The sequence below is a fragment of the Anarrhichthys ocellatus genome, unplaced genomic scaffold (genome assembly GCF_004355925.1).
Source record: "Anarrhichthys ocellatus isolate YVR2014 unplaced genomic scaffold, GSC_Weel_1.0 scaffold186, whole genome shotgun sequence".
NCBI classification, from domain to species: Eukaryota; Metazoa; Chordata; class Actinopteri; order Perciformes; family Anarhichadidae; genus Anarrhichthys; species Anarrhichthys ocellatus.
The window spans coordinates 72,622-87,135 of NW_022280216.1; the positions used below are offsets into that span (position 1 = coordinate 72,622).

Genomic DNA, 14,514 nt, shown 5'->3' on the forward strand with positions numbered 1-14,514 from the left:
TAACTCAGTTAATCTAGACACTAACTCAGTTAATCTAGACACTAACTATTTACGAGGTTCCTCGGGAGAGTTGTGGAGGTATTCCTGGAGCCTGCTGGCCCATTGGTCTGAAGTGGCTCTGCTACCATAAAGAGGGCTGTCTTTCTGCTGAGCGAGCACTTCACACCCTATATACCCTGTTTAATCCTCACTGTTCAGGACTTGGCAGCGTCTCTCCCCCCATCTTCTTCTTCTTCTTCTTCTTCTTCTTCTTCTTCTTCTTCTTCTTCTTCTTCTTCTCCGTCCTCCTCCTCGTCGTCACGTCCAGTAGGTGAGAGTCTCTGCAGGCGACACGCACAGAGAGGGTTTTTCTCAACAGGTGGGACTTTAACTGGATTATTTTAAAGGTGCGGCTGCAGGTGTGACCTCTGACCTCTGAGGCTGCGTTCACTGAGCTGAATAACTTCGGGACGTTCAGGATAAAGTTTGTTGTGAAAGTGAAACATTTTGTTCCGACCTTCAGGAAGCTCTTTAAACTTGCACGTGTTGGTGAAACCTCCGAGGTTTAATATTCAAAATAATGTGACGGTAATCTTTGTTTTGCCGGCTTGCATTTTTAAGTCTTTTTTTAAAGCAATTTATTTTGTGTCTTTTCCAGACACTTCAAAACTATACTACAGACAGTAAATTACAGTAAATGTTAATTCACTAAAGATTTGAAAAATGTAGTTTCTTTGAAGGACAAAGCTTTATTTAAAACATTCCTCTGTTCATTCTTAAACTCTAGTGTGTTGAATTGTTTGCTTGTAGTTCTACGGCTGACGAATACTTTCATCTAAAACATGTATTAGAAGAGCACTAATGTAACACTGTCACATTCTCTAGATTATGTCTCAGAAATAATCCCTACCGCATCATTTAGTTATGAATTTGATGACTTTATATAATAAGTGGTGCGGTAGGGCTTCGTTATGCTTCTTATAGATTAGAACATTTAGTCTTTGTGATAACAGTTTTGGGTTTTAATGAATCTTGTTCTTTATTTCTTGCCGTGACTCAGTGTTTGGTATAAATATAAATATATGTTTGAAGAAAACTAGATTTAAAATCTTAAACTGAATCTTGCCAAGAAGCGTTGTTCTGCTTGGGTTCATGTAGTGACCTCCACGCTTCCTCTAGACGTTGTTGAGAACGTTCCATGTCTCGTGATTCTTCACATTGCGATCTGAAGCGGTTCCTGGACACCCCTCGGTGTCAGCCGGCGGTCCGCATGCCTGCAGGATGTCGGAATTAGCGGCGTCGGTGTTAACGGCTCTCACGACGTGCTCGGCGCCACATTTGGTTCCTCGGCTTGGTGGCATTTGGAGGATCAGAAGTTAAGTTCCAGGCGGAAATGTCTTCGGCATCCGAGCCCCTCGTGGTCCAGAATTAGTCGGTTTGTGAGCGCCGGCTGCCGGTTCTCCGGCGGTGGAGCGGATCGTGTTTCCTGCTGGAGGTCAAAGGGTCGCTGATCAATAACGTGTTCGGCTTCATGTCGACTCAAGATTTACTGTTTCTGTGTCTCAACAGGCTGAAGACTCCAAACCAGCAGCATGTCTGAGTGAGTACACTCCTACCACTGCTGCTTCTCCTCCTCCTCCTCCTCCTCCTCTTCATACTCCTCCTCCTCTTCATACTCCTCCTCTCCCCCTTTGTCTTCTTCTTCCTCAACTTTTTCTCCTCCTCCTCCTTCTTCTTGTCCTCCTCCTCCGGCTCGGCCTTCGTTTACGGCTCTTTAACTTCCTGATAATCTTGGTGAAGTCTTGGATTAAACACCAGATAGAGTTTCACAACATGGCGTCTCTCAGCGCTGACACAGAGATTAATATCACACTCTGTCCGTCTTCAATCACTGTGCAGGTGTGAATATATGATTTATGAGTTATTAGTTATTTAAATGTTGGGAAAGTAGAGACAAAGCTCTGAAATTATGACTTTAATTCAAATTCAGTTGGTTTTGTTTATCAGACGTTTGTTATCTGAGAAGCTTTCTACAAACAACTAAAGAAATATTCATTCACTGTTTTTATAATTCATTGAATTATTTTCAGCTTGTAGAGAAAAATAATATCTTTCATGTACGTGCACAATTAAACACATTTACCCTCTGATTAGGAACCAAACTAGTGTAAATTGTTGTTTTTATGAATCCGCTGAAGACTTCAGTTACATATCACTTAATACACGAACACATCCCATCAATGTCTGGTCGTTAGATCTTTGTCTGTTTCATTGTCTCATAAAGGAGGAGACATTCAGCCACTCGGTTTAAGAAATATCAGAAAACAACAGCAAAATGATTCATAGAATGTAAATCTTCATCAGCTTCATCATCAGTTGTCTCCGTGTCGGACGGACAGAATGTCTGAAGTGGCTTCAGATGACAGCAGCTGTTTGAGTGAAACACGAGTCTCCTTTATATTATAGAAGTATATTTATTAATACATTTTAAAATGTGTTTCAACCTGTCAGATGGTCAGATTGTCTTCTCTCCTTCAGTAAGATCAGTGTCATAACTTAAACTAAAAAGGATTTTATGATGATTATTTATTGTTAGAAATAGTCAAATAAGTGAACTGCATGAATTCTCAATTTTAGCATCTTTTCTTCCTCCTTTTATTTACCAATGTGTGCAAGTAGAATATTACACACTAACAATGACAACAACACATGCTATCGATCTACAAAACATAAAAGTCTAATAGTTTGAATAAAAAGTGAATTTAATTTAAAGGAGAAAAACTAAAGTGAGAGGGAGAAAAGAAATACGAATAAATAAACGATTTTACCATCTTTAAAAAAAAAAAAGTTTCGTTGTTGAAACAAGTGAGAAGAATATTTGTTTGTTATTTAATTTCTCTCGATATGAGTGTCTTACAACATGTGTGTTTATTAATTTTGCTCATTTTACAGGAACAGTTTATTTATTTTACTTTAATTTCTGGCGGAGAGTTCATGAGAAGGTCGACACCACTCTGCGATAAATATGTATATTACTGCCAGTTAGCTTAGCTTAGCATAAAGACTGGAAGCGGGGGGAAACAGCTAGCCTGGCTCCTGCTCTCTAAAGCTCTCTATTGAACGGATTATGTGTCTCGTTTATTTAATCCAAACAACAACAAACGTAACATGACAATTTGCTGTTCACAGGTAAACATGGCGTCATGTAAATAATGACGTTATTGTTGTTTTTAATTACGTATAATGTGTTAACTAGGGAGATCAATTAGATCACGGTTTGCCTTCTTTTTGTGGGGACCCACTTTTTAAACGTTCTTCATCACCTTCATTTATTTTTAACTGGTGAACCATCATCTAGAAGAGAGATCAGAACTTAGTTGTATGCATGAGTCATTGAAAACATATACACGTTAAATACTTTCTATATGAGAGCAAATAAATGCATTTAGGTGGAGTTAAGCTGCTATCTTTCTTTGTTTTCTAATCATTCTTTAATTTCCTCTCATTAGTTAAACAAACAGAATGCACGCTGGCCTTTCATATTAGATGTAATGTTATAACTAGAATCCAACCATCAGAACAATATGAACATTCAGGCTCCCTCATGTGGCCCAAAAGTGAACTGCAGATAAAAATGTTCAGTTAAAGACAAAGGAAGAAATAATTTATTCAGCGACCCAAATACAATCTCAGGGTCAAGACTGCGACTTTAGGAATAGTTGGTATAGAGTCAGAGTCAGGCTAGCTGTTTCCCCCTGTTTCCACTCGTTATGCTAAGCTAACGCTCACCAGCTGCTGTCTGTAGCTTCATATTTACCCTACAGACAGGAGAGGGCTGTCAATGTGAACATATTTCCAATCTTTCAGACTAACTGACCGAACGTTTTTTATCTCTTGTGTCACAGCGGAAAGAAAATGACGTCCAGCCGCCGGCATCACCTGAAGGTGAGAATGAGTCCTTCTCTTCCTTCTTGCTGACGTCTTGTTGAAGTTTCAGTGGAGCTTCATGGAGAACTTTTAATGTACATGTTCTTCTTCTCACCTCCCTCAGAGTGTGATACTGCAGATTGCCGCCACCTGGATCGAGCAGGAGAAGAAGGACCTCGTGACGGCAAAGGAGACGTACATGTCTGACACCTGCCCTGCCCCCGACATGAGCGGAGACCAGGCCATCCTCATGGTGAGACCGTGAATACTCAGAGTATAAGTACTAACACCACAGTGGAGGAATACTCTGCCACAAAGTTCTAATAGCACACTGTCCAAATACTCTGGTACAGTAGAAGTACTAATACCACACTGTACAAATACTGTTACAGTAAAAGTGTTAATACTACACTGCACACAAGTAAAACAGTTTTAGCAGCATATTTTACTTAAATTATCAAAAGTTAAATCATACAAAATGGTAGTAAGCTGTAACTAGGTACATTTACTCAAGTTTTCTGCCACTTTATACTTCCACTACATGATATTTCAAAAGGACATTTAAAACGGCTCCACATTGACAAACTACAACATTAAAAGTGATAACAATATTATATAATATAAATATAGTAATATAACTAATTTAAAACCATCAGAAAAATGTAGTAGAAACACTGAAGTAAAGTTGTGACTTTGTTTGACACACGTGTTTGTTTTGTGTCTCGACAGGAACTCTGTAAGAAGCTCCAGCAGGCCATCGACAAGATTGACGAGGAGAGGTACGACACCGAGTCCAAAGTCGGCAAGAGCGATACAGAGGTGAGACACACAATGAGCTGATGGTCTCAGGTGAGACGTGTTGTCCACGGTCCAGTCTTGAGATAGAATTTTTTAGCCAACGGGGTGAAGTTTCTTAGATCTAAATATCTTGGCGTCGCACAAAGAACAAAGTGGCGTCGCACAAAGAACAAAGTGGCGTCGCACAAAGAACAAAGTGGCGTCGCACAAAGAACAAAGTGGCGTCGCACAAAGAACAATGTGGCGTCGGACAAAGAACAAAGTGGCGTCGCACAAAGAACAAAGTGGCGTCGGACAAAGAACAAAGTGGCGTCGCACAAAGAACAATGTGGCGTCGGACAAAAAACAAAGTGGCGTCCTGGTGACGTCTCTGTACTCCATGAAAACAACTCCTGTAGTGTTCAGTCAACATAAACAGCTGCTCCAGAGTTTATAGACATTAGATCCTTCTGTTCTTTACAGCGGATGTATATTTAGCATCAGAAGTCACTTATTAGTCCCTCCGACCGGTCGCTTCCACAACATGTGGACCAACACATCGTGATGGTTTTTCTGCCTCCAGATCGACGATCTGAAGATGAAGGTGGTGGAGTTGGCCGGAGTGAAGAAACCGGCCCTGAAGAAGGTCCGCATGTCGGCCGACGCCATGCTGCAGGCTCTGCTGGGAGGGAAACACAAGGTGACCATGGACCTGAGGTCCAACCTGAAGCAGGTCAAGAAGGAGGTCAAGGAGGAGGTGAGGAATCACAGAGGAGTCAAGAGAAGATTCACTCTTCAACATAAAAGCATCGTGGGTCCACTGATATTAAGGTTTCATGGTTGAAGTCAGAATCATGCAGCTTGATTGAGATCTTTATTCTTTAGAAAGAGTTTCACTTTGTTCCAGGTTTGCTCAGCGATGGAAGAAGTACTCAGACTTTAGTACACGTAGAAATACCACAAAAATATAAAACATACCTAAAGTATCAAAGTAAAAGTACTCATTGTGCAATAAATGTCTCCGGTGACATTATTAGGTTATAAATACTGATACATCAGTAGCTAATAAAAAATCATATTCCAATAATAATCCCGTTGCCATGAAAGCGTACGTACTCTGAGTAACGTAAAGTTTGGTGTTGCGATATGTGTGCATATCCAAAGACCTGTTAATATAAAAGTAGGTGTGTTTCTCCTGATCAGACATGTGGGCTTTTCTTTTGGGCATCTCTGCAAACTATTGGCTAGTTGGTTTGTGTTCAACGCACAGAGCCAACTGTAAACAGGAAAGAGGCTGTGTGTTGAAAACGGTGGTAAAACCTCCATTGTGATGCATATTCTGAATATGCTATATACATGTTCAAAAAATGCACTTTAAGCCTGAATAATATCGGCATATCCCACGTCTTAATCTGAACATTTTGAATATAACTTCATTTTTAAAATCCAAACAGAATATGCTGTTTTGTTTCCAGGCTGGTCTCATCCAACATGCGTTGCCATACCTACGAAAAAGAATTTGCTGTAATTCGTACATATCCCACAAAATCTAATCGTATCTAAGTAAAGTGTACAGGTCAAACAAAAACATGTATTTCACGTCAACATCTTTTACTAAACTTAGTAGTTATCTGTGAAGATAGGAGTTTAATTTGAAAATACTTTATTTGTGTGATAATTGGAAATTGACACGTGTTGCTGGACTTTCGGAGGAAAATTCACAAAAAAAATTTACTTTTCGTGAGATATGATATAAAATGGTGCACATCTGACCCGTATCAAATTCAGACTATTGTCTTATTCAGAAAAAAAGTTGAATATTAGTGTGCCTGTAAAACAAAGTCAGTTATACAGCAGCATGTTACTGTTGTAGCTGCTCCAGGTGGAGCTACTTTTGTATACAGTCAGATAGTTTAATTGGACAGAAGAAGAAGAAACTATGGTCTGGTCCACAAATCTGTTTTTAGTTTTCAAACTTTTCTTAATTTTTAGCTTTCTTGTGAAATATTGGACTTTTCTTTGCATATCAAGTACACTGTTTGCCTCTGAGTAGAAGTTTAACGTAACAGAAAATGGACATAAGTAAAGTACATTACAGGACAAAAATGTAGATTTCTGTATCTGAAGCAGGTTTAAAGTCCTCGCTGCTTTTTTATACTTTAGTGAATGAATGGAAACCAACGGCTGCCTGGAAAGAGTTAAAATCACAGGACAGACGACGACATGTAATAGAAATGGGTTAAAACATAAAAAGGCCGATCACCTGATAACGTTGATGTTTTTTGTGTCTGCAGTCGACAGAGGCGGGCGACTGGCGTAAGAACATCGAGGATAAGGCCGACAGGAAGAAGATGTTCGAGACTTCCTAAAAACCCTCTTGAGGCGTCGACGTCTCCGTCAGCTAAGACACTTTTTGTTGTTGTTGTTGTTGTTGTTGTTGTTGTTGTTTTTGTGATACCGAGAGACTGAGCTGAAATAAAGTAACGTCAACATGTACGCAGTTAAAAACACCTGCCAGAAGAAATCACTTCAAAATGTACAGGTTTACATAGAGTCACTCGAAATAAATGTTTGGAAGTAATGTAAGTAATTCATTTGTCTGTTACATTTATCCGCTGAGGAATCGTTCTTTATTTTGTTTTTTACACCTAACAGACACTTCGATTCTGAATTCTTTACACGTTGCAATATTTAGACTTTTAGCTTAAGTCTTTACTTGGATAAAATGTACTTTCTGTTCAAAATATGACTCAGGAGAGTCGTCAGTCTGTGACACGAGAGAAGTCGTTAGATGAGCTTCAGAAATAAATGGAGTAAGTGGACCTTGAGTTTAGTTCTTTTTTGTCTGTAGCAGAGAAAAGACGCTCTCCTGCATGAGTCTCTTCACCTGCAGAGGTACAAATAAAACAACTGATCAACGAATCAAATAGTCAATGAAGTCTTTTTCAGGACATCTTAAGAATTATTATTACTTTGTTTATTAAGTGATTAAATGCCAATAATATATAAATAAAAGTCAGAAAATATCATTATTTTTTAAATATATATCTCAATGTATAAACTTCAGAGAACAGCACTACAGCTACTTAAAGGTCCAGTGTGAAGGCTTTAGTGACATCTAGTGGTGAGTTTGCAGATTGCCACCAACAAAATACGCAGATTGTGGCTACGGTGGCCTTAAGGTGAGATAAAAAAACGTGAAAATTCTCTCTCTAGATCCAGTGTTATGCTTGTCTGTTCTGGGCTACTGTGGGCGGTGCAACAAGAACGCTGATTATTTTTATTACATGTCTTCTAAAAGATCCCCTTAAACGCTACACGCTGGCCCTTTAAGGGATATTTTCAGGTTGAAATCAGAAAGTTGCTTTTCTGGTCCTGGTTTCAAGAACCCTGGGGGGTTACATAGCCCCCCCCCCCCCCCCCCACACACACACTCCCTTGTGTGCATCTGCATCTTGAAGCTTGAAGTCGACTCATGGGGATGGAGGGGGGGGTGTTTGAGGAGCGGGGCTGGGTCTGGTGTATTTCAGGAGCTCGTCGGCTCATTGGTCTGCTCGGGATCCATTTCCATAAAGAGGATCTGAGCGTTTTGCTGAGGCGTCGCAACCCGCCATATAAACCCTATTTCCTTTTTCCCTGTGTGGCTTTGGCAGTGTCTCCTTTTCATCCACAAGTGTGTCGTGGATCTCTTCTTCTTCCTCCTGTCGATAGGTGAGAATTTTAAATTTTTATTTTGTCTCTTGTTTTTGAGCTTCTCTGGGAGCAGCATCTTTTTTTTACTTAATCCGAGCAGCCACACATCAACCAGACTCTGTTTCTAAAATCGCTCGTTTAAGAGGTTGAGATGGTGGCTGTTGGTTCCTCCACCTCTGACCCTTCCTGATATCCTGAACTCACTTTCTACATGTTTCTGCCGACGTGTGACCTTTTCCTGACAAGACCTAAATTTATGGGAGCGTTCAGCTGCACTGAGTAGTGTTTTATGGTCCTGAAGCTGTTTGCAGCTTGCTGGTAGAAAGTCACTGCGATCCCACAGAGTCTTTACACTGTGGCACTCAGCTAAAATACCATCCTGTCAGGATGTCGTCTGAATTATTGTTAAGATCTTATTCTTTAAAAACGGTTTGGAGTGAGACAAATATCGTGAGAAAGAATTTGACAAAACATATTTTTGAATAAGAGCAAATTCATTTGTTTGAATCACGGATATTTTCACAGTTTGTGCCTTTTATTTATTTTTTACATGGGACGTGAACATGTATGTTTAAAGCTTATTGGTGGTGTTTTATGACAACAACTGGTCATTCATTTTCAATTAATTGCTCGTTAATACAGATTACTAATCATGGTTAATAAGTTAATTTATTCCTCTGCAGGATTTAGCGGCTGGTCGTATCATTTCTTGGAGCTCACCTCTTTTATTCTTTGTGTAAAAACGAGTTAAAAGAAAATGTAAATGGTACAACTTTTAAAGGTGGTAAAATCACCGATAAGTCACTGTTTGAAAAGCTGAATTTTTAATGTGAACTTCCATTCCACCTGATTTGGAGCCAGTATTTTAACATTCAAAGTAAGTTAAAGGTGCCGAAGATGAACTGAAGTTAACGATATTCCACTGGAGAATTTCTTTAAATTAACTCTTCACCCTATCCGGTCGTAAACCGTCCAGACGGGACACCGGATCCCGACCGTCCCAGTTTAGTTCAGTTGACGTCGCTGCTCTTCAGCTGTGGTTTGGGATCCCGTTACGGCTCAAATATTCCCGACATCCATCGGAGCAGCAGAACCTGCTGATCTCAGAGAACCTCACACTGACATCCTGATCTGAGACGCTACGGCGGTCAGCAGAGGTCAAAAAGACCCAAATGTGTCCTCCGCTCACTGTCTTCTCATGTGTGTCTTCATGCAGGTCGTGAACCGTAGAAAGAAACGCCAAGATGTCTGAGTAAGTGTGAACATCACCTTCTCTGATCAGATCCACCAGGTTTAGTGCAATAACATCCTCTTTTACAAGCACAGACTGTTTTCAGGAAATAACTGTAAAAAGACAAAAGACATTGTTGTAGAAAGTTTTGTTTTGTTTTTACAATTTTATCCAGAAATCACGACAGAAATCTGCCTTCTTCAAGATTCTGGCTCACGATCCATTAAAGTGACACTTCAGACAAATGTAGTGATGTTGGTCTGTTTATCTTCCATAACTCGTCTTCTTTCAGACTAATGAAGACAACTTTTATTTTACTTTGTTTATTTACGTCTGTAGATTTCTACTAAATTCACCAAAAATCACCATTACATAATGCCTCATTTGCATATTTAAACATAACATGTCACTTGTTCTAAGAAAAGCATGATTGATGGTGATGATGATGATGATGATGATCTCACTCTCAAACAGCAAAAAGATGAATTCCAGCCGCAGGCATCACCTGAAGGTAAATATCGGGGCATTTTATTACAGTCCTGGTTAAAAAATGAGGTGTTCATAATAATATAAGCTCATTATATGATCTGAATTATTGTTAAAAGTGTTTAAAAATACATCTTTATAAATATTTATATACTTAAATCACTGAAATCGTTAACATTTTTGTTAATTTGTGTTAAATTTAATAGTTTAAAGCTTATTGTTTGCATTCTATGACATTAACGTCCCATTAATTGTCAATGAATTGGTCATTATACAGATATTAAGCTGATAATATTATTTATAGATAATGAGTTCATTTAGTGAACACGTGAATCTCTTTTCAGCAGCAGATTAATCAGCATTTGGTGTTCATCCTTTAAAAAGTGTTTCAGATCCTGTTTTTAATTTAAGTTTAATTATTTTGTGGCGGTTTGAGTTCTCAGTGTGTGAAATAATAATAATAATAATAATAATAAAAATAATGAAATGATGCCGTTTGTCCTGCAGAGTGTGATCCTGTCGATCGCTCAGAAATGGCTGGAACAGGAGAAATTGGACGACGCGGCAGCTAAAGAGACCTACATGAAAGATAACTGCCCCGCCCCCGTGATGAGCGGAGACCACAATGCCCTGATGGTGAGACCAGCATCCACAGAGCCTCAGAGCCCCAGAGCCTCAGAGCCACAGAGCCCCAGAGCCTCAGAGCCACAGAGCCCCAGAGCCCCAGAGCCACAGAGCCACAGAGCCCCAGAGCCCCAGAGCCCCAGAGCCCCAGAGCCACAGAGCCCCAGAGCCCCAGAGCCCCAGAGACAAGTACACTATGTACCTCTGAGATGTAGTACAGGGACAAGTACACTATGTACCTCAAATACAAGTACCTCAAAATTGTACTTACCCACAGTACTTGAGTAAATGTACTTAGTTACATTGCACCACTGAAACTAATAGTATAAACTTTAAACTTAGTTTGTATTTAAAGGGGTAGTCACTTTATCTTCAGATATTAATTCATATTGGACACATGTCAGCTAACCTGTAGTTTCATGTACAGTTGTATGTAAATACACCTGTACATGAAACGGGTGTACAGGTGAATGTACATGTGTGTAACACGAGAACTGTGTGTGTTTGCTTGTTTCAACAGGAATACATCAAGAAGATGAACGAGAGGATCGAGAGGATCGACGAGGAGAGGTACGACATCCTGTCCAAAGTTCAGAAGGCCGACAAAGAGGTGACCGCTCTCTGACATCACTAACAACTAAAACAAAAACTTTATTTAAATTTAAAAGTCAGTGACATAAAACGTAAATGCTGTTAAACAGGCTTTTCTTTCTTTCTTCCTTTTTCCCTTTTTCAACTATGACTGCCCTCTATGGAGTCATAGGAGTGCATAAAAGGAAATATACATTATTAAAGAGGAATAAATAAAAGAACTAATAGCTAAATAAAAAAGTAGGAATACAGAGAGCAAAATACTTCAATGAATAAAATGTGAAAATAGGAATACAAATAACTAAAAGTAAAAGCAATTATAAACGTTTTATTTATTAAATTGTATTTATTTATTTTATTTACGTCCATATACATTCATTATATATATTTTGAAAATATACTATTTATTTATTTATTTCCACTTAAATGACTTGTTTTTCTCTGTATATTTTATTTATTTATTTATTGTTGTATATTACAATATGTTTAATTTTTCAGCCCTTTACTTTTACTTGTTTTGTTCCCTATTGTTTTAGCTTTTCTCTATTGATATTAATATTCTGTGAAGGGCCAATCTTTCCATCAGCTTTGGGCGGGCCGACACATATACTGTCATTTAAATAAAATAAAAAATATATACAGAAATATATATATAGAAATAAATGAACAAGAAAATGTGAAAATAAATGAAAATACGTATGATTGTTCTTTCATATGTTTTTATTTGTCCTATTCTTTTACCGATTCATTATTTTTATGGCACTCCTATGACTCCATACTTCAAGATAACAACGTAACAGGAGTCCTTTGAAGAATAAGCTCCATCTGTATTTGCAGTTTTGCTGTCATTTATTTAATTTCCTCCAATTCACATTTACAGTTTGTTTGGCAATGAGTGAAAGTATTGGTAGTTCATATCGTTGGTGTTTTTCCCGTTACATGTAGGGATGGTTCTCCAAGTCGAAACATTAGGATGGCAATTTTCATTATTTTTTCAATCTTATTTCCAAAACATCCCTCCAGAGCTGCACAGTCCCAGATCTTTGAATGTTCTCCAGTCGTTGCACATTTCCTCCAACAGGAAACGACTGATACCGAACCTTTATCAAACACTGAAGCCATCAATGGAGTCCTAAAAACAAACGTGTTTACCTTCATATCAAATCTTTCCACAGATGACTTTTAACATCATTGTGGCTACTCATACAGATATCTTCTCAGGTATCCTCAATAATTAGATTTCATTCTACCTGTAGTTTGTGCTTGGCAGGAGTTCTAATATTACCATAATAACATGTGTACTGGTATGGTCTCTTGTCTTGATTTAGGTATCTGACTGATGATTTGCTGTGTGAGTGTTAACAACGACCCTTTCTATCGTTGTTTTCCTTCTTCTCTCAGATTGAAGACCTGAACATCAAAGTGGTGGACCTGAGAGGAGTGAAGAAACCCGCTCTGAGGAAAGTACGCATGTCCGCCGACACCATGCTGAAGGCTCTGCTGGGCTCCAAGCACACGGTCAACATGGACCTGAGGGCCAACCTGAAGCAGGTCAAGAAGGAGGTCAAGGAGGAGGTGAGTCTACCATGCTCAGTAATATACTGAAGCAAAATACGAAAAAGAATAAAAACGTGTACATAGGAATACAAATAACTAAAAATAATATTTATTTTTTCATTTACGTCCTTATACATTCAATATATATGTTTTGTTTTTTTGCATTTAAATTACTTGTTTTTCTCTGTATATTTTTTTTGATTGAAATAACTTTTAATAATGTTAAAATATGCTCCTTTGCAGCCGCAAGAAGCTGCTGGCGACTGGCGTAAGAACATCGAGGACAAGGCCGACAGGAAGAAGATGTTCGAGACTTCCTAAAAGAACGCATCGCTGCTGTTCGTCTTTCTGTCTTTATGAACTCCACGTGTCTTATTTGTGTTGGTTTGAACCAGACGGAGCTGAACTGCAGCAGCTTAGCAAGTCTGAGAGGAGTCGCTCTGCGTTTGAGGATTTTGTTTTTAATTTGTTTGTTTGTCTGGATGGAAGTTTTTTTGGGGGGAAGGAGGTTCACACACCAACACACAACGGCAAGTCTTAAACTCCACACATTCAGGGAAACATTCAGAACAACATGAACCATGTTCAAGAGAAACAATAAAGTCAAATGTGGAAGAAAATTATTTTGGTGTCTTTATTTGCATTGTTCAGCAACAGAAATGTTTTATCCGGCACCAAAGATAAAGTCTCTGTAGTTTGTGAGTGTAAAATAATATTGTATTAATTTACCTTATTTTATTATACAGAGACAAAGGTCTAAATCCGGGTTCAAAGCCTTCAACAGGAATTATTGGATTTTTTAAATGTATTTATTTCTTTTTGTTATTAAAATCAACGTGATTTGTCTCCAAAATATTATATTTAATTTGAAAATATTTTTATATTTTTTTGTTTTGTTATTTTTCTATATTTTTTATTTTTATTCTATGATTCATTTAGTCAAAATATCTGTGAAAAATAAATGGATATTTCTCTTTAATTTGTAGTAGAAAGTTGTACAACGCATCATTTGTCTTCCATACTGTCGGAAATAGAAATAAAATGAAAAGAAAATGGTAGTTCAGTTATAAAATCATTATTTTTATTAGTGTCGGTATGAAAACTACCAACAGACACTGAACGCGTCTTTTATTCCTCATTCGTGATGACGATCATGATGATGATGATCATGATGATGATGATGAAATAAGATGAGCTATGACTTAATTTATCCTGATGGAAATTGTTGTGCAGCAGTAAATATATGTAATATATGTATGTATAGTAAATTTAGGAGTAGAGTGAAAATATTAAATATAAAAAAATATTTGAACGCTGTTGGAATACTTTGAGAAAATCAAACTCAAATAATATATAAATATATTGAAATAAATGTTACTTCAGACATTTTGTCACAACTAATTGTTATGTATGAGATTGTGTATACAAGTATACAGTACATATGTATGTATGTATGTATGTATATATATATATATATATATATACACATTATGGAAATGTAAAATTATAATTTTAAACACGGATAATAAAAAGTCCAAAAAAGGACTATATTTATATATATATATTATTTGTCAAACCATAGGCTATTTTAGAGACAAAATGTATTACCCCGTATGTTATCATGCTTTAAATATTAAAACTGCTTTGAA

The 14,514-nt window shown here is 37.8% G+C and overlaps 2 protein-coding genes across 2 annotated transcripts in view; both read left to right on the plus strand.

Annotated features, from left to right (window-relative positions):
* LOC116400630 (troponin I, fast skeletal muscle-like) overlaps positions 1–7,479 on the plus strand; it is a 7,839-nt gene extending 360 nt beyond the window's left edge. The window contains exons 2-7 of the mRNA XM_031878555.1: positions 1,549–1,579; positions 3,885–3,924; positions 4,031–4,159; positions 4,636–4,725; positions 5,267–5,458; positions 6,987–7,479. Of these exons, the coding sequence (XP_031734415.1) occupies positions 1,572–1,579; positions 3,885–3,924; positions 4,031–4,159; positions 4,636–4,725; positions 5,267–5,458; positions 6,987–7,052 (525 nt within the window). The 5' untranslated portion in view covers positions 1,549–1,571 and the 3' untranslated portion in view covers positions 7,053–7,479. The remainder of the gene's footprint in view (positions 1–1,548; positions 1,580–3,884; positions 3,925–4,030; positions 4,160–4,635; positions 4,726–5,266; positions 5,459–6,986) is intronic.
* Positions 7,480–8,232: 753 nt separating this feature from the next.
* On the plus strand, positions 8,233–13,485 carry LOC116400628 (troponin I, fast skeletal muscle-like). The gene is made up of 7 exons (XM_031878554.1): positions 8,233–8,394; positions 9,593–9,628; positions 10,082–10,118; positions 10,601–10,729; positions 11,238–11,327; positions 12,710–12,883; positions 13,109–13,485. Exons 2-7 carry the CDS (start codon positions 9,621–9,623, stop codon positions 13,184–13,186), a joined length of 516 nt encoding a protein of 171 aa, XP_031734414.1. The 5' UTR covers positions 8,233–8,394; positions 9,593–9,620; the 3' UTR covers positions 13,187–13,485.
* Positions 13,486–14,514: the final 1,029 nt, after the last annotated feature.

Bases quoted from the DNA above. Each gene is read 5' to 3' on its own strand.
- LOC116400628 (XM_031878554.1), top strand. The intron at 10,119-10,600 runs GTAAATATCGGG...TTTGTCCTGCAG, and splicing joins GCCGCAGGCATCACCTGAAG to AGTGTGATCCTGTCGATCGC. The intron at 12,884-13,108 runs GTGAGTCTACCA...GCTCCTTTGCAG, and splicing joins AGAAGGAGGTCAAGGAGGAG to CCGCAAGAAGCTGCTGGCGA.